At 43.8% G+C, this 19,792-nt stretch overlaps 1 protein-coding gene across 2 annotated transcripts in view; it reads right to left on the bottom strand.

Annotated features, from left to right (window-relative positions):
* Positions 1-433: 433 nt before the first annotated feature.
* Positions 434-19,792, bottom strand: part of SUDS3 (SDS3 homolog, SIN3A corepressor complex component) — a gene marked incomplete at its 3' end in the record, with an annotated part of 42,895 nt that continues 23,536 nt past the window's right edge. The window contains exons 11-13 of one of the 2 annotated variants that reach the window (XM_082853033.1): positions 7,499-7,583; positions 3,940-4,025; positions 434-491 (exon numbers count right to left, since the gene is read on the bottom strand). In XM_082853033.1, the coding sequence (XP_082709159.1) occupies positions 434-491; positions 3,940-4,025; positions 7,499-7,583 (229 nt within the window). Of the gene's footprint in view, positions 492-3,840; positions 4,026-7,498; positions 7,584-19,792 lie in introns of those variants that run through there. The other variant, XM_082853032.1, reaches the window with a different exon arrangement.

Here is a 19,792-nt window from a genome sequence, read left to right as displayed (position 1 = left end):
CCAGTTTACCTTAAGGTTTTTCCTATCTAAGGTCAATTTTATTCACTTTATTTTTTTAATTTTTTGGCTGCGTTGGGTCTTCATTGCTATGCGCGGGCTTTTCACTGCAGTGGCTGCTCTTGTTGTGGAGCACGGGCTCAAGGTGCACGGGCTTCAGTAGTTGTGGCTCGTGGGCTTAGCTGCTCCGCGGCATGTGGGATCTTCCCGGACCAGGGCTCCAACCCGTGTCTCCCGCATTGGCAGGCAGATTCTTAACCACTGTGCCACCAGGGAAATCCCTATTTACTCCATTTTTAATCAGATTCTTTTATCCTCTCCAACCAGGAGACAGCTGGCTACATTTAAGGGTCGACACCCCTAGACCGATCTTTACAAACCTGAGAGTCAGTCTTGGACATCACTCCATATCTCACGCTTCATAACGAGCAAACGTCTAGTAGGTCCCTCCCTCTTCCCCAACTTCCTTCCTTCCCAATTGCTGGAGGGAAAACCTAAAATAAATTTCAATCATTTGTCAAGTCAATGGATATAATTTCAGTAAAAATATACAGACTACGTGCTGGTTTTCTCTTTCAAAGTTTATTGTCATTAAAAAAAAAAAATAAAACCCTCTACTTGTTACATTCACCTCTCAGAACATTTAATGTACCAGTTAATGATGTTATTGTAAAAAAAAGCCCACCAACTGCTTGCAATGGCTCTAAGTTATCATTATTATTTTTTGCCATGTTCTGGTATTATAGTGGTTTAAACTCTTTGGAAAAAAATGGTGCAACATTAAGTAGCAAGATTTCAAATTCCCAGATTAGAAACAATTTTTATATCAGGAGGAATTTTAGTAAAAAATCCAACGATAAAAGGAAATGTTAATAGAAAAACAAAAATACTGTAAAAAATAGGATTCCCCCCACCCAGCCCCAAGTTAGGTTAAAAAAAAAAATGGAACCAATCCCACCCACCCCCCCATATTTCTCTTAGAAAAGTCACCCAGTCCTAAACGCAGGGTCTCACACACCAATACAAGTAGCCTGATTTGCAGACCAGCCTCTGGGATCTTACACTGGCCCCAGTCTGAAGGGTTTTTTTCAAAACTTAAGGTAAGTTAGGTAGTTAGACTTCCATAAATACTGGTATCCGAATGAATGAATGAAAACATCCTGACTTTGGTATGGCTACAGAAATCTGGAAACTGTTCAAGAGGACACTGGCTTAGAGAGGGAGTTGAGGGAAGCACACAACAACCCCCAAGCGGAGGTAAAATAAACATCAGGCCACACCCAAAGCAAACACTGTGTGTAATACCTGAGGCTGATGCCTTGAACGAAACACACGCAAAGGTTCTTGATCAGAATCACACACATACAGCTTCTTGAACAGAGTAACACACATACAGGTTCTTGATCAGATTAACACATGTATAGGTTCTTGATTGGAACTGTCTGGACCAAACTTTATCCAAGTTACCACTTGCAGGAAACAGTTTGAATTTGGTAATTTATCCAGTACCCTGGAGTCCAAGAAGAGACAAAGATGTTTTGGAAGAAGAACAGCCACCCGGGCTAAAAGCCAGGCCCCTCTTATTCTAGGAAGCTCAAAGTCTGTTTTTTCCTTCTCTCGTTCGATTTTGCCCATCACAAAAGCACCTCCATCTCCCAACAAGGGGGCTCTTCCACCCCAGGTCACCGCAGGGCCCTGTCTGAGGGGAAGAACTGCTGATTTTTCATCCCTGGAGTGATTCAATAAAAAGCAAGTCTTCCGGGATCAGGAATATAATTTACGGTGTTGTGTCTCAAGTGTACTTTACGGTTTCCCTCATTTTCACTAGATCATGATTGTTAAAGGTTGTGAGGATACTGAGAAGGCAGCGGTGGGGCTGCGACCATGCCAAAGCGTGGCCTCAAACATCCTCAACTTTACTGAAAAGGGTAAAGTTCCCAGTCTTCAAATCACCAGTTACTTCATGAAAGCACAAAGGACCCACCAGACAAGGCAAGAAAACAAGGCAACTTGCTGCTGCATCCATGCAGAAAAGCAGTTATCGATACAATCCTTCCCCCAAAAAACAAACTTTGGTGCAGTGTTAGGAAGACAAGATAATCATTAAAAAAAAAAAAAAAAATTAAAAATTAAAATAAACCACCTTCGATGGCAACACACACTAAACATATCTAAATAAATTTCCATCACAGGGCACAAGGGGATAACAAAGAGCTCCCTGATATTATGGGAGGTAACACACACCACAGTGACAATTCGATCAAGAGAGAGCCTCCCTTACAGCAAAGGCCGCCAAGAAGAAACAAAAGGTGAAGCCCCTGTTTACTGTCGATCCGGTTCACTATTGCAAATATCATAATCATGGGGGGCTGGGAGGCAGAGAAGAAACTCAGAACGCCCAGGCAATTTTGATAAACAGCATCATTTGTCCTGTTCCCTAAATGAGACTCCAACACCAGAAAAAAATGAGAGGAAAATTGGATTATAAATGAAAACTAAAATGTATCTGTACAAGTCTTTACTCTGAGTCAGTAGAGTTTGGCCTCTGTTGAAGCCAGGACTCTGGAGAAGGTGATTTACTTGTCATCACAGCTCTACAACTAGCTGTGGGGTGTGTACATCAAGAGACAACACGAAGACAATCACTTGAGACCAAGGGAATTACTTACAAAGATTTCCTAGGATGTATAAGGTCTACTGATTGCCCATAGAGATGCTAATACTTGCTCTAACCCCAAATACTTTAAACATCTTAAGGTGGCAACTAGAATATTAGAAACAAAACAAGAAAATCATCACCCAGTGAGTTATTTCTCTCATTATGGGAATGAGGGAAAGGGAGCAGGGCAGGCTGTTTCACCAGGATTCATTAGGGGGAGTGCAGGTTTAGTGGCAGCCAACGGCCTTCCTCGTCTGCAACCTGGGCCAGATCTCCTGGGAGCCCGGAAGTGCCGACAAGGTTCCATGGGTTCGGAATGGCCAGGCACAACACTGGCATCAGCAGCGAGAAGAGTGCGATGTGAGTTACCAGTGAGAGTCTACAGATCACTGATGACTCCACCAACCATCTCACCTCCCCACCGACCACAGACAACCCGGATCACCAGCCGGCGGCAGGTGCCACCTCATCTACTTGGGAGCAGGAGAGAGGAAGAAAGCTTCTGAAAATGACCGCTTCTTGTTCCAGCCTGAGCTAGAACAAATGCGTTTGAATGAACCACTTGCTTTAAACAACATTTAAAATATGGAACCTTCAGCACTTTATGATATGAAACGCCCCCTTCCCTCAACCCCATTTACTGCAGTGCACGTTGTCTCCCGGGCGAATTTTTCTGTCTTTCAGCCGGTGGAATGGATGGCATACGTCAGATGTTACACAAGGCATTCATTTCTCTGAGAAGGCTTAGAGCCAGGAGAATTAATCTCCTTCTGCTAGGATCTCTGCCCCAAGCTTCTGGGGAAATGGTGAATTGGGCTTGACAAGGAAGATAGCTACATGATCCACTAATCAGATTCAAAACATGAAAATGCACTGAGGAGGGTACCCCTTCCCGCTCCTTATGACAGCAAGACCTACAGATAATTAAGAGAGACGTCCCTTCAAACTCAAAGGAGGCTTTAAAAAAAAAAAAAAAAGACAAAGTATAAGCAAAAAACAAAGAAATCAGTAAAGCAAACTCCCAATTCTCCTGAAAGTAAAATAGTCTCATGGTGACGGATGACTGGAAGAAGTCGAGGCAGGGAAAGAATGACACAAAGGCGGGAAGTGCCTGGCCACAAGGGCGCCTTGCAGAATCCACCACAGTGTTCTCCATTTTCCAAGGCCAAGCAAGTAGCAAGTCCCAAGTTAAAAACTTTCTATTAAGAGCAAAACAAAACCAAAAACCATTCCAGAAAAGGGGTCAAGGGAAGAACAACACTGGAGAAAGTCAGGCCGCTGACCTCCGGCGGATCACGAAGAGCCCGCGCTGAAGCTGACCCAAGTAAATCCTCATCTTGGTGCTGTCACTTGTCTTCCTCACCCAGATCTGCAGGGGAGATGGAAAAGGAACAGGATGAGAGAGGCTAATCCTGAGGGGCAAATCAGAATGTTTGCATGAATTAGGTGTAGCCAGACAGCTGGCAACCTCTTCCTGTCAACCCGTGAGGCATTCACAGGCCTTGACCTCTGGCCTCCTAAAGGCACATCTCCACTGCAGAGAGCAGGCATCACCCTTGAATTCATTTCTCCCAGCCATCTCTCTTACACCTTTGAGTAAGAAAATGGAAACCACGGTGTTCTTGAGTTCCATTTTTGCCTTCATCTTAAAGACTTTTTTTTTTTAGACTGCACCATGTAGCAGGTGGGCTCTTCTCTTAGTTCCCCGATCAGGTATCAAACCTGTGTCCCCTGCACTGGGAGTGTGGAGTCTTAACCACTGGACCACCAGGGAAGTCCCCTTAAGAACTCTTTTTGATATGGTATGACTACAGCATTATCAATATTCAAGACACATATATTCATAAACTTACAATCAAATTAGAAAATACTTTCCTTGCCCCTAGGGACTTCCATAGTATAGCCTTTCAATTCTCTGGTTTCCTGACAATTAAGGCTAATGGTCATAACAGCAAAAGCTAGAAAAATTAACAACAAAAGAAATGCCCACGGGTGAGCGAAGGCCCAATGAGGATGCTGAGAAGGCCAAATTAGCTTAAGACAGTCCTTCCCTCCTGACCGCATCATTCTCCCACAGATGGGATCAGATGTCTGGTACTGTACAGGGCAGATGTATTCTTCCCTAGAACTGAAAATGAGCTCTGCCAGCATGGGGCCTGCCAGAACTGCCAAGTGCACCCAGTATGTGGCATCCCTGCAGCCAGGGAGGGCAAGGAGAGCTGCCACCTCGGTCACCTGACCCACTTGCGGGGGAGATTACTGGAGGCCAGACACTGTGCTGACCAAACTGACCAAGCTCCTTCATCTTCAGAACAATCCTATGGAGTAAGTACTGTTATCACCTCCATTTTACAGAAGAGCAAGGCTGAGTCCACTTGTCCAATGGGAATCCTGGCGCCTGACATCAAAGCCCCTTGCTCTTCTTACCTGGTTCCCCACTTTCTCACCCCTTCTCTCATCCGTGTTATTAACACGTGACCAGATGGAGACAAAAGCATAAATTTTTTAAAGATCTGCATCTCACCTATATATGCAAGTAGAAGTTTACAGATACAGCTCCACCTTTGCCCATTCAGTTATCAGGTTTATAAAAAGCTTATTCAGGGCTTTCCTGGTGGCGCAGTGGTTGAGAGTCCGCCTGCCGATGCAGGAGAAACGGGTTCGTGCCCCGGTCTGAGAAGATCCCACATGCCGCAGAGCGGCTGGGCCCGTGAGCCATGGTCGCTAAGCCTGCGCGTCCGGAGCCTGTGCTCCGCAACGGGAGAGGCCACAACAGTGAGAGGCCCGCGTACCGGGAAAAAAAAAAAAAAAAAAAAGCTTATTCAGGGCTTCCCTGGTGGCGCAGTGGTTAAGAATCTGCCTGCCAATACAGGGGACATAGGTTCGCTTCCTTGTCCGGGAAGATCCCACATGCCTCGGAGCAACGAAGCCCTTACACCACAACTACTGAAGGCTGCGCACCTAGAGCCCACGCTCCGCAACGAGAAGCCACTGCAATGCGAAGCCTGTGCACCACAATGAAGAGTAGCCCCGCTCACCACAACTAGAGAAATCCCACGCGCAACAACGAAGACCAAACGCAGCCAAAAATAAATAAATAAATTTATTAAAAAAAAAAAAAAAGCTTATTCAGAAAAATAGAAAGCTATTCTCAGTTTCTATTTCCTTACTGGGATTATTTAACAACAAAGAGACTATGAAGTCAAATACACTTGTTTAAAAATAAAGACCTCACCTGAAGCTGAGCCTCTAAAGGACCTTGCAGAACCATTTTAAACTGAAAACTGACCCCAAGGAGGGCTGAATAGCTAGTCACCAACATGCTCAGACCCACGCACCAAATATGCTCAGAGTCAAGTTATGCAGAAGCCAAGTAGCTTCAGTGTTACTTAGGATTTCACCTGAAAAAATGAGCTGGAATACTTCCAAGAAGTGAGAAATGTTTTCCCCGCTGCAAGCCTCCGACGCACTGAGGCTTCTCCCCTCCAGGAGACATGTCTCAGTGTCACCGTTTCCTTGTCAGACTTCGCTAACTATTATGTCAAAGGGTGACAATCTTCAACAGAGAGAGAGAAAAAAATCTAACTTGCATTTGTTTTCCTGAAAAGTCCTGAGGTGTCACAGAGAATAATGCATGGGTTCTGAAATTAGGTTCAGGGACGAGGAGGCCACACACCCTCTGTGCAGCAGCCCACATGGCCAGGCACACGTGTTCCACTGTGAAACTGCAAAGCCTCCTGCCAGGGCAGCGGCTCTCTGAGATGCCCTGTTCCGACCTGGCTTAGGGTGACACACAGATTGCGAGCCCAGAGGAAAATGACATTCATTTATCTGGAAGGCTCTCCCTAACTTCTAAGTTAACAATCATTTTGCTAACTAGTTGTCACATTTGAGGGCATTTTCAATTCAGGAAGCTGGGAGAATAGAATAGGCTTACGTTATTTCATAATCCAGCTTCATTAGACTTACTATGCTCTGGCACGAATAAGTTACAGAGGGAAGACACATAAAAATCAATTTCTTTGCAGACATTTGTGGACTGATAAAAGATCAAGCCAAACAGGCTATTAACGTTTTAAACTGTTTTTTGACTACTAACAATACCAGTTACACACTGCTGACACCCTCCTAAAGAAGGGTCAGCCGGAGAACTCACAGGCTAGTCACATCATCCTTCAGCATGACCCTCAGAGCTGACTTTCAACCAGACCCCATCCTATAAGAGAGACTGGAGGAGACCAGTCCCTAAGGGTATGAGCCTGGTAGCCCATTGCTCAGACGCACAACAGGACACGTCGGATTAGAGAGACAGCAGGTGAAGAGTAGTGTGTGGGTCAGATCAGGCCAGCACCCATTTACTGAACACTCACTGTGTGCCAGACCCTGTGTCAGGTGCCTTGTTAGATCCTCAGAGCATGAAACAAATCTAAGTGCACATGAAAGCTCGAGAGAAATAACAGCAAAGACAGAGTATGCTCCAACGGCAAGTCCCATCCTCAGCAGATGGCTGCCTCAAAAAGCAGCAGGATTTGAATGCACAGACATCACACCAACTTGCCTTGTGTTCTTTCCTGCAGTCTATCTCAGTGGTGCCCAACTCAATTACTCTGCAGGGAGTTCACAAAACCACAAGGCTTACACAAACCCGCATAAACTGCAGTCATGCAAAGTAAGGGATTTTTAAGGGTGATTTTGCCTATGTGCAATTTCAGCCTGAAAGTGCTGACTTTAGAATCTAACCCACATACAACACTGTGATTCCACCGTACTTTCTTGGTGGCACTCACATTGCAGGTCTGTCCCATTTTGCTTTCCTAAAGGGTGACAGAGGTTCAGTCTTACCTCATTGGCTCCGACAGAGCTGATCACACAACTCAATTTCTGGTTGTCCTTTGACTCCAGATAGATGGCCTGGCTCTTGTGGTACCTGCGGGAAAAAAGACACACATTTATTTTTTTAACCACTTTATTGAGGTATGACTGACATGTGAGAAGTAGTACGTATTTAATGTATACAACTCAATGAGTTTCGGGATAAGTACATACCTGTGAAACCATCACCATCAAGGCCATAAACATAATCCACCTCCTCTCAAAGTTTTCTCCCACCCTCTATTGTAACTACTGTTTTGTGGCTTTTTTTTCCTTTTGTGGTAAGAATATTTACCATAAGGTTTACCCACTTAACAAATTTTAAGTGTACAGTATTGTTAAGGGCCCAAATTTAGAAAAGGAATAAAGAAAAGGCCACAAAGGGGGGAAGAAAAAAAAACACAACAAAAAATATAATTAAAGGAATCTTAATTTATAGTTGAGGAACAGCCTAAATTTCAGGTTTAATTTACAGGCTTCCACCCTTGGATTAGATCAGATGACCTCCTAATCTCCTTCTAAGTCTAAAAATTACATTCTTGGTTCCACTGCAGAGTGGAAAAGGGGGCCAAGGAAAAGGCTGGAAAACTCTGTATTTTAGTTTTTTATTTGAACTATATGACCCAGTTCAAAAAGTAAATTATAATTTTTTAAGTAAAACCTCTGTCCCCACTTTCTGCCTCCACCCCAAAACACTGAGGAGGGTTGGGTGGACAAAATGAACAGGTGGGCTTGAACAGACTGTCCCGTTATATGTTTTCTATTTGTCCAAGTAAGTCATCAGCAAGAAGGCAAGCCAAATTCAGTCCTTACTTTGATCACTCATTCAGCAAATACTCAATCACCACTTGTTGTGTACCACTGACCACCCTGGAGGGTGGAGTGGACAGTGAAGAAGGCCACAAGGTCCCTGCCGTCAGGAGCTTCAAATACAGTGGCAGTGACAAATATGAAATAATCACACCTGGCAAGTACTAACTAGGTGAAGTTCTGACTGTTAGACTTGCACCAAAGGGTATCTAATTTGGCCTGGTCAGTCGGGAGAGCAGCTCTGAATGAAGTAGATAAGACAGACTCCCCCCTTTCAGTCCCTGCATCTATTCTGTAGTGTAGGACCACCCTCACCTTCTTCTACAAGTTCAGGGACAAGGCAGAGGATGAAAAATGAGGAAGCCAGGGCCAAAGCCCAAATGAGTCAGTAACAGGTGCCACAGGAGGAAGGAGCAGCTACTGGGTGACAGGAGTTGGAAACATCAGCTGAGCTGCTGCTGGCAGTCCTGGCCTAGGCCAGCCCAGTTCAGTCAAGATAACCTTTGGTTCATTCTGGCTGCAAAGAGTTGGCTTAACAGACCCACTAACTCATATAATTTCCACCAAAACACATCTCCCAGCAAAGCACTGCATCTAACCATTATTTCTGTGGGGGAAGAAGACAGACTCTGTTTTGCTGGTACAGTGAAATAATCCACTGCTAAGATATCACAGTAAAGGATGTACTTCACTCCCACAATGGGCTTTTTCCAGTCAAGGTTCTAAGCATTCTTTAACCTGCTACTTAGGAGCGGAAAACTCAAGTTTCCAAGTCAATTTACTTCCTGAGAACACCGTTAAAAGAAATCAAATCATAAATTCAATTAGAACAGCGAGACTGGTTTAGACCCAGCTTGAAAGCTGCTTTTGGCCAGGGATTAGTTGGTAAACTGGGTCAGAGGACCTCCATTATGCTAAATATGTAATATTACAAGGTCTGAATTAACAAAGTGCATGAAGAAAGGTTCAATTAGTTCACAGAAAACTCAAACTTGAGTTTCCCTCCCACATCTAAGCCAACCATCCTATGTAAATGGTAACGTCTTGAGTAATGGTTAGAATAAAAACAGAAGGGGAGGGCTTCCCTGGTGGCGCAGTGGTTGAGAATCTGCCTGCCAATGCAGGGGACATGGGTTGGAGTCCTGGTCTGGGAAGATCCCACATGCCGTGGAGCAACTAAGCCCGTGAGCCGCAACTACTGAGCCTGCGTGTCTGGAGCCTGTGCTCCGCAACAAGAGAGGCCACGACAGTGAGAGGCCCGTGCACCACGATGAAGAGTGGCCCCTGCTTGCCACAACTAGAGAGAGCCCTTGCACAGAAATGAAGACCCAACACAGCCAAAAATTAAAATAAATACATTAAAAGAAGGCTCAACATTAAAAAAAAAAAAAAAACAGAAGGAGAGAACATTCACAGTTATTCTATGGGGGTTGTGAGTTATTAGAGAGATAAAAACACAAAACAACATGCAACTAGCCTCAAGTCATCCTGATACTACTTTCTAAATAAAGAAAGGTCATGGGTGTGGTGTAGGAGTATATTACTAGTGTGGAAATGTGGTCAATATACTGCTCAGTCAAGAAAAAAACTACGTCCATTATGTCCCTGTGTGTGTAATACAACATAATACGTGTTACATGTGTATCATATACACACATACGTAAAAATTAGTAAATTTATATTAAAATCTCTATTAAGTGTATATTAAAATTTCATAAAAATATAAAGTTTTATAAAAATATAAAATAATGATATTCTTCTTATTGCATAGCCTTCTTCTTTCCAGAATAAACAGGTATTACTTGTAATCAAAAAGTAAATAGTACTTTCTTATAAGTCATGGTACTGAAAAACACCGAAGTAGCCAAAGGGCAGGAAGAAAACAATGTCACAAATTAATGTCTTAGTGTCTGTTAAAGACAACTCTGGGAGACAAGCCAGACAACTCTCCTGAGACGTGCTGCATTTTCCCTCAGATGCCCTCAGCACCCAAACCCCAACCCATCCGACTGGCTTTAAAGTAAACCTCAGGAGTAAACCACGCAATGTAACCTACTACCCCTGGGAAGCGGTCTGGGACCTGCACAGCTGGCCACCTCCCAAATCCGCCTGCTCTGGGACCGCCGGATGGTGGTGGCCTGAATGCCCAGCAGTGCTCCATGTGCTCCCTGGGCTCCACAGGAGAGCTCGCCAGCGTGTTTCCCAAACCAGCTGATTCCCAGGTCCCCGTGAAGCAGAGGCCCTGGGACCTCCAGCGGCTGTCAGGCACCACACAATGGTCTTGGGGAACCATTATCCCTGGATATCAAATCTAGTAAATTACCCAAATTCCCTGGGAAAAAAAAAATAAGTCCTCAGAAATTAAAGTGCTCATGCTGGGGCGGCGGTTTCAAGATGAAACCAAAAAGTATATGACAACCGTAACATACAAATTTACTTGCCGATTTTTAAATACTAATTAAAAGGAGGGGGGGATTCAGAATATGTTTAGACACAAAAAAATGTTAAAAATACAAAAATAAAGTTAAATTAGTAAAAATGTACATTATCACTTTTTTTTTTGCCAACTAACCTGTTTTACAAGCTACAACTCATCTCTCCTGAAAAAAATACTTTAAATAGCCTCAGAGAACAAGCCCCAAATGTCAAATTGACTTTATTACTAATGGAAATCCTGACCTGGGAATCTCTACAGTTAAGTTCTTAAAGCTCTGCCTCTACTGTTAAACCTGACAAAATAGAACCACCGCTACTATTATGGAAAAAGCAATTTCTTTAGAAGGTGGGTCAAAAAGTGGGGCAGGGAAGGGGTAGAATTAATTTAATTTTGTATCCTACTGTACTGATATTAATGTGTCATTTCCCCAAAAAAAACCCATGAATACCATGTTACAACTACAGGACTTAAAGGAATCCTGATTCTAGCTGTAAAGAGTCACTGTTTTGAGTTAATAATCTCTCGTGTCAGGCAAAGGCCGGAGGGTTAAATCCACCCATGCAAGTGGGTGACTTCACTGAATTCACTTCAGCAGTGCTGGATTTAAAGTGAGGAAAGAAAAAACAGTCCACTGGCACCATCAGTGAGTTACTTTAAAATCTCAGCTACTTTCGCAGTACTTTCTAAGAAGGGTTATAAGGTTCAAATCAAAATGTGAGGAAAACTTACAGGATATAAAATGTCTTAAAAGCAGTATAAGACCCAGGAAAAGGGAAGATGCTTATCTTTCCAAAAGAAATGTAGCTTGATAAGCGTTCAGGCCAAGATGGGAAGCCTGAACCACTCTCATTTTGCTGAAGTCATTAAAACTGAATGAAACTTGTTTTACCAGAAATACTGTTTCACCAAAATACTCCACATCACTGGAAAGAGCAGAAAGTGATTCAGCCGACCTCTCAGCCACAGGCCACAACTGCTGGAAAAGAAGGAAGAATGAAAGCCTCCAAACTGACAAGGACACAAAAGCCAAACATCAGGAGCCTGGTGAGCCGCGAGAGGCCCGTCCTGTAGAGGACTCCTGGCAAACACCTTCCAGATGCAGGGGGCGGGGGGGGGTGGGGGGGGGACCTGCCTTTCAGCAGATGAGTCATGAACCTGACCTCCAAGGCCAAAGATGGCAAACACACAGAACACAGAAAACAACAGTCTCAATATTTAACAAGACAGTAAGCAACTTGAAAGTCACTAAAATAGTAAAATGCTCCGAGACACTTGACAGATTTCTGCCGCCACTGGAAGAAAGACAGTGATTGTGACATTCCTTCAAAATGCTTAGGTGATCTACCACACCCCACCTGACCACTGCCTACATTATGAAACACCAGTCACCGTGGGTCCTTTCTTTAGAAAAACAAGAATTTTATTTTACTGCATTTTCATCCTCAAGACATGTCTCACAAAGTCTAAGGATTAAGCCTTAGAAGGAGGAAGATCAGAAGCAACGCAATGACAAAACGAACATCATTTGAAATATCACATGGCTTTAAGACTCACAGGTCCGTAAAAATGCTAGCGATAAATCTTATCATTTTTGAAGATGGTTCTTATGTGTGGGCTTGATCTTTAAAGGTTATTTGGTTTTCATTATTAGAAACATTTTTCATTTTATTTTGCCCCTCAGGGTGTTGAGCTGTCAAGGCCTGCCACCTAGTGGTGCTGTGTTCTGATAAGCTATGTTAGGACACAACATAACTGGCCTCTTAGAAAAACAGTCGTCAAATGACAGGGGCAGAAGTCACTAAGATCAGGGTTACAGGGGGCGGAGTCAAGATGGCGGACTAGGAGGATGCAGAATTCGCGTCTCCTCACAACTAGAGCACCTACCAGGCACCGGTGGGGACCCATAGACACCTAGGCGGACAGGAAGAACCCCCAGGGGCCGGGTAGGACGTGGGGCATGGGGGGAGTGAAGGGGGAGGAGAAGTGGAGGCAGGACAGGACTGGTGCCCCTGAAGGGTGGCTGGGAAGGGGAAGGGATCCCTCGCCCCAAGCGGGAAATTGGGGGAACACTGGGAGGGCAGAGGATCAAAAGGGAGTGTGGGGGCTTCCCTGGTGGCGCAGTGATTGAGAGTCTACCTGTCGATGCAGGGGACATGGGTTCGTGCCCCAGTCCGGGAAGATCCCACATGCTGTGGAGCGGCTGGGCCCGTGAGCCATGGCCGCTGAGCCTGCACGTCCGGAGCCTGTGCTCCGCAATGGGAGAGGCGACAACAGTGAGAGGCCCGCATAACACACACACACACAAAAAAAGAGAGTGTGGCCAGGTTCCCCTTGCCCACTTGGGCCCCCAGGAAGCTGCTGAGATCCCGGGCCTGATCCTCTGCCCACTGAGGCGGCCTCCAGCCACGCGGGTCCTGAAGGAGTGGGAGGGAGGGAAGGGGGAACAAAAGTAAAGGCCAGACCTCTGGGACCAGCACCCCTGAGGGGCGGCTGGGGGAGGGGAGTAGTTCCTACACCCAGTGGGACCCATCCACGGTTAGGGGTCCAGTGACGAGGGAGACCCTGGGGAAGGGGGTGGGGGAGGCCAGCGCTTTCCCTGTCTGCTTAGGCACAAGGGAGCCCAGCAGGCAGGGTCCTAATCCCCTGCCCTCGGGGCCTCCCTCTTGCCTCACAGAGCCCAAGCCCCTCCCCACACCCCCACCCAGGGCCCCACCCCTACACTGGGGGACCCCCTCCAACGCCCTGGGCCTAAACCCCACCCACACAGCCTCCCGCAGGGCACTACCTCCAAACTCAGAACTCCATTCTGCAGAGGTCCTCCTTTCCAGAAGCAGCCTCTCCCCTTGCGCAGGTCCTAAGCAGAGTCCCCCCACGCTTGACCATTGCCCCGCCTAGGCCCCGCCCCACGACCACAGTCACCCACCCACCGGCCTAGGTCCCGCCCCACCCTAAAGCCCACCCCTGCCCAAGTTCCACCCCTGCCCAAACTCCACCCCCCTAGGCAAGACTTTTTTTTTTTTCTGTTTTCCTCTTTTAGATTGGGGTTCTCTTTTATCTTGTTAATTCACTGTTGCTGATTCTTTTATATTTTTATTTTTCTTAATAAAGTTTTTATTTTTCGAATTTTATTTTATTTTTTATACTTTGTTATTGTTCTCTCCTTTTGGCTTGTCCCCCCCCCCCAACCTTTTTGTTTCTTTTCCCTGCTGTGGTTTTATTTTACCTTGTTGCAGTTGCTTCAATTAAAGTTTTGTGGGTTTTTTTGTGGTACGCGGGCCTCTCACTGTTGTGGCCTCTGCCGTTGCGGAGCACAGGCTCCGGACGCGCAGGCTCAGCAGCCATGGCTCACGGGCCCAGCCGCTCCGCGGCATGTGGGATCTTCCCGGACCGGGGCACAAACCCGTGTCCCCTGCATTGGCAGGCAGACTCTCAACACTGCGCCACCAGGGAAGCCCCAATTAAAGTTTTATTTTTCCTACTATATTTTTTTATCTAATTTTATTTTGTTTTTTATTCTTTATTTTTATTTTTTGCAGTACGCGGGCCTCTCACTGTTGTTGCCTCTCCCGTTGCGGAGCACAGCCTCCAGACGCGCAAGCTCAGAGGCCATGGCTCAAGGGTCTAGTCGCTCCGCGGCATGTGGGATCTTCCCGGACCGGGGCATGAACCCCTGTCCCCTGCATCGACAGGCAGACTCTCAACCACTGAGCCACCAGGAAAGCCCTGTTTCTTATTCTTTGATATTGTACTGCTCCTTTTTTTTCTTTCTTTCTTTTTTAAACAACGCCACAAAGTTTGTGAGATCTTGGTTCCCAGGCTGGAGGTCAGGCCCAGGCTCCTGTGGTGGGGGCTCCAAGTCCAAACCGCTAGACTAAAAGACAACCTCTGACCCCTGGGAATATTAACTGGAGTGAGGCCTCCCAGAGGTGCTCATCTCAGCGCCAAGAACCAGCTCTATCCAACTGCCTGTAAACTCTAGTGCTGGACGTCTCAGGGCAGACAACCAGTAAGATAGGAATACAGAACCACCATCAAAAAGAGGAAAAAAAAAAATGAAATGACAGAAAAATATGTTACAGATGAAGTAGCAAGGTAAAAACCTACAATACTAAAAAAAATGAAGACAAAATAGGCAGCCTGCCTGAAAAAGAATTCAGGGTAATGATAGTAAAGATGATCCAAAATTTCGGAAACAGAATGGAGAAAATACAAGAAACATTTAACAAGGATCTAGAAGAACTAAACAGCAAACAAACAGTGATGAACAACGCATTTACTGAAATTAAAAATACTCTAGAAGGAATCAATAGCAGAATAACTGAGGCAGAAGAACGGATAAGTGACCTGGAAGATAAAATGGTGGAAATAACTGCCAGGGAGCAGAATAAAGAAAAAAGAATGAAAGGAATTGAGGACAGTCTCAGAGACCTCTGGGGCAACATTAAATGCACCAACAATCGAATTATAGGAGTCCCAGAAGAAGAAGAGAAAAAGAAAGGGACTGAGAAAATAATTGAAGAGATTATAGTTGAAAACTTCCCTAACATGGGAAGGGATACAGTCAATCAAGTCCAGGAAGCACAGAGAGTACCATACAGGATAAAACCAAAGAGAAACATGCCAAGACACATATTAATGCAACTATCAAAAGTTAAATACAAATAAAAAAATATTAAAAGCAGCAAGGGAGGGCTTCCCTGGTGGCGCAGTGGTTGAGAGTCTGCCTGCCGATGCAGGGGACACGGGTTCGTGCCCCGGTCCAGGAAGATCCCACATGCCGCGGAGCGGCTGGGCCCATGAGCCATGGCTGCTGAGCCTGCGCGTCCGGAGCCTGTGCTCCGCAACGGGAGAGGCCACAACAGTGAGAGGCCCGCGAACCCACCCCCCACCAAAAAAAAAAAGCAGCAAGGGAAAAGCAACAAATAACATACAAAGGAATCCCCATAAGGTTAACAGCTGATCTTTCAGCAGAAACTCTGCAAGCCAGAAGGGAGCGGCAGGACATATTTAAAGTGATGAAGGAGAAAAACCTGCAACCAAGATTACGCTACCCAGCAAGGATCTCATTCAAATTTGATGGAGAAATTAAAATCTTTATTTTAAGAGATAAGAGAATTCAGCACCACCAAACCAGCTTTACAACAAATGCTAAAGGAACTCTCTAGGCAGGAAACACAAGAGAAGGAAAAGACCTGCAATAACAAACCCAAAACAATTAAGAAAATGGGAATAGGAACATACATATCGATAATTACCTTAAATGTAAATGGATTAAATGCTCCAACCAAAAGACACAGGCTTGCTGAATGGATACAGAAACAAGACCCCTAAATATGCTATCTACAAGAGACCCACTTCAGACCTAGGGGCACATACAGACTGAAAGTGAGGGAATGGAAAAAGATATTCCATGCAAAAGGAAATCAAAAGAAAGCTGGAGTAGCAATTCTCATATCAGACAAAATAGACTTTAAAATAAAGACCATTACAAGAGACAAAGAAGGACACTCCATAATGATCAAGGGATTAATCCAAGAAGATATAACAATTGTAAATATTTATGCACCCAAAATAGGAGCACCTCAATACATAAGGCAAATGCTAACAGCCATAAAAGGGGAAATGGACAGTAACACAATCATAGTAGGGGACTTTAACACCTCACTTTCACAAACAGACAGATCATCCAAAATGAAAATAAATAAGGAACTACAATCTTTAAATGATATATTAAACAAGATGAATTGAATTGATATTTATAGGACATTCCATCCAAATAAATAGAATACACTTTCTTCTCCAGCACTCATGGAACATTCTCCAGGATAGGCCATATCTTGGGTCACAAATCAAGCCTTGGTAAATATAAGAAAATTGAAATCGTGTCAAGTATCTTTTCTGACCACTATGCTATGAGACTAGATATCAATTACAGGAAAAAGCTGTAAAAAATACAAACACATGGAGGCTAAACAATACGCTACTAAATAACCAAGAAATCACTGAAGAAATCAAAGAGGAAATCAAAACTTACCTAGAAACAAATGACAATGAAAACAACACAACCCAAAACCTATGGGATGCAGCAAAAGCAATTGTAAGACGTAAGTTTATAGCAATACAATCCTACGTCAAGAAACATGCAAAATCTCAAACAACTTAACCTTACACTTAAAGCAATTAGAGAAAGAAGAACAAAAAACCCAAAGTTAGCAGAAGGAAAGAAATCATAAAGATCAGATCATAAGTAAGTGAAAAAGAAATGAAGGACAATAGCAAAGATCAATAAAACTAAAAGCTGGTTCTTTGAGAAGACCAACAAAATTGATAAACCATTAGCCAGACTCATCAAGAAAAACAAGAAGACTCAAATCAACAGAATTAGAAACGAAAAAGGAGAAGGAACAAGTGACACTGCAGAAATACAAAGGATCATGAGAGATTACTACAAGCAACTCCATGCCAATAAAATGGACAACCTGCTAGAAAAAATAGGACAAATTCTTAGAAAAGCATAAGCTTCCGAGACTGAACCAGGAAGAAACAGAAAATATGAACAGACCAATCACAAGCACTGAAATTGAAACTATGATTAAAAATCTTCCAACAAACAAAAGGTCAGGACCAGATGGCTTCACAGGAGAATTCTATTAAACATTTAGAGAAGAGCTAACACCTATCCTTCTCAAACTCTTCCAAAATACAGCAGAGGGAGGAACACTCCCAAACTCATTCTATGAGGCCATCATCACCCTGGAACCAAAATGAGACAAAGATGTCACAAAGAAAGAAAGCTACAGGCCAATATCACTGATGAACATCGATGCAAAAATCCTCAACAAGGGCTTCCCTGGTGGCGCAGTGGATGAGAGTCCGCCTGCCGATGCAGGGGACACGGGTTCATGCCCCGGTCCAGGAAGATCCCACATGCCGCAGAGCGGCTAGGCCCATGAGCCATGGCCACTGGGCCTGCGCGTCTGGAGGCTATGCTCCGCAACGGGAGAGGCCACAACAGTGAGAGGTCCATGTAACGCAAAAAAAAAAAAAAAAAAAAAACCCTCAACAAAGTACTAGCAAACAGAATCCAACAGCACATTAAAAGGATCATACGCCATGATCAAGTGGGGTTTATCCCAGGAATGCAAGAATTCTTAAATATACGCAAATCAATCAATGTGATACACCATATTAACAAACTGAAGGATAAAAACCACATAATCATCTCAATAGATGCAGAAAAATCTGTTGACAAAATTCAACACCCATTTATGATAAAAACTCTCCAGAAAGTAGGCAACGAGGGAACCTACCTCAACATAATAAAGCCCATATATGACAAACCCACAGCCAACATCATTCTCAATGGTGAAAAACTGAAACCATTTCCTCTAAGATCAGGAACAAGACAAGGTTGTCCACTTTCACCACTATCATTCAACATAGTTTTGGAAGTTTTAGCCACAGCAGAGACGAAAAAGAAATAAAAGGAATCCAAATTGGAAAAGTAGAAGTAAAACTGTCACTGTTTGCAGATGACATGATACTACACATAGAGAATCCTAAAGATACACAGAAATTTCTTGCATTCCTAAACACTAATGATGAAGAATCTGAAAGAGAAATTAAGGAAACACTCCCATTTACTACTGCAACAAAAAGAATAAAATACCTAGGAATAAACCCACCCAAGGAGACAAAAGACCTGTATGCAGAAAACTATAAGACACTGATGAAAGAAATTAAAGATGATACAAACAGCTGGAGAGATATACCATGTTCTTGGATTGGAAAAATCAACATTGTGAAAATGACTCTACTACCCAGAGCAATCTACAGTTTCAATGCAATCCCTATCAAACTACCAATGGCATTTTTCACAGAACTAGAACGAAACATTTCACCATTTGTATGGAAACACAAAAGACCCTGAATAGCCAAAGCAATCTTGAGAACGAAAAACGGAGCTGGAGGAATCAGACTCCCTGACTTCAGACTATACTACAAAGCTACAGTCATCAAGACAGTATGGTACTGGCACAAAAACAGAAATATAGATCAATGGAACAGGATAGAAAGCCCAGAGATAAACCCATGCATATATGATCACCTCATCTTTGATAAAGGAGGCAAGAGTATACAATGGAGGAAAGACAGCCTCTTCAATAAGTGGTGCCGGGAAAACTGGACAGCTACATGTAAAAGAATGAAATTAGAGCACTCCCTAACACCATACACAAAAATAAACTCAAAATGGATTAAAGACCTAAATGTAAGGCCAGACACTATCAAACTCTTAGAGGAAAACATAGGCAGAACACTCTATGACATAAATCACAGCAAAATCCTTTTTAATCCACCTCCTAGAGAAATGGAAATAAAAACAAACAAATGGGACCTAATAAAACTCAAAAGCTTTTGCACAGCAAAGGAAACCATAAACAAGACGAAAAGATAACCCTCAGAATGGGAGAAAATATTTACAAACAAAGCAACTGACAAAGGATTAATCTCCAAAATACACAAGCAGCTCATGAAGCTCAATATTAAAAAAACAAACAACCCAATCCAAAAATGGGCAGAAGACCTAAATAGACATTTCTCCAAAGATATACAGATTGCCAACAAACACATGAAAAGATGCTCAACATCACTAACCATTAGAAAAATGCAAATCCAAACTACAATGAGGTATCACCTCACACTAGTCAGAATGGCCATCATCAAAAAATCTACAAACAATAAATGCTGGAGAGGGTGTGGAGAAAAGGGAACCCTCTTGCACTGTTGGTGGGAATGTAAATTGATACAGCCACTATGGAGAACAGTATGGAGGCTCCTTAAAAAACTACAAATAGAACTACCATACGACCCAGCAATCCCACTACTGGGCATATAACTTGAGAAAACCATAATTCAAAAAGAGTCATGTACCACAATGTTCACTGCAGCTCTATTTACAGTAGCCAGGACATGGAAGCAACCTAAGTGTCCATCGAAAGATCAAACAATAAAGAAGA

This window comes from Leucopleurus acutus (genome assembly GCF_964270905.1).
Source record: "Leucopleurus acutus genome assembly, chromosome: 13".
Lineage (NCBI taxonomy): Eukaryota > Metazoa > Chordata > Mammalia > Artiodactyla > Delphinidae > Leucopleurus > Leucopleurus acutus.
The sequence above is the reverse complement of the archived record's forward strand: the minus strand, read 5'-3'. Positions and strand labels throughout refer to the sequence as shown.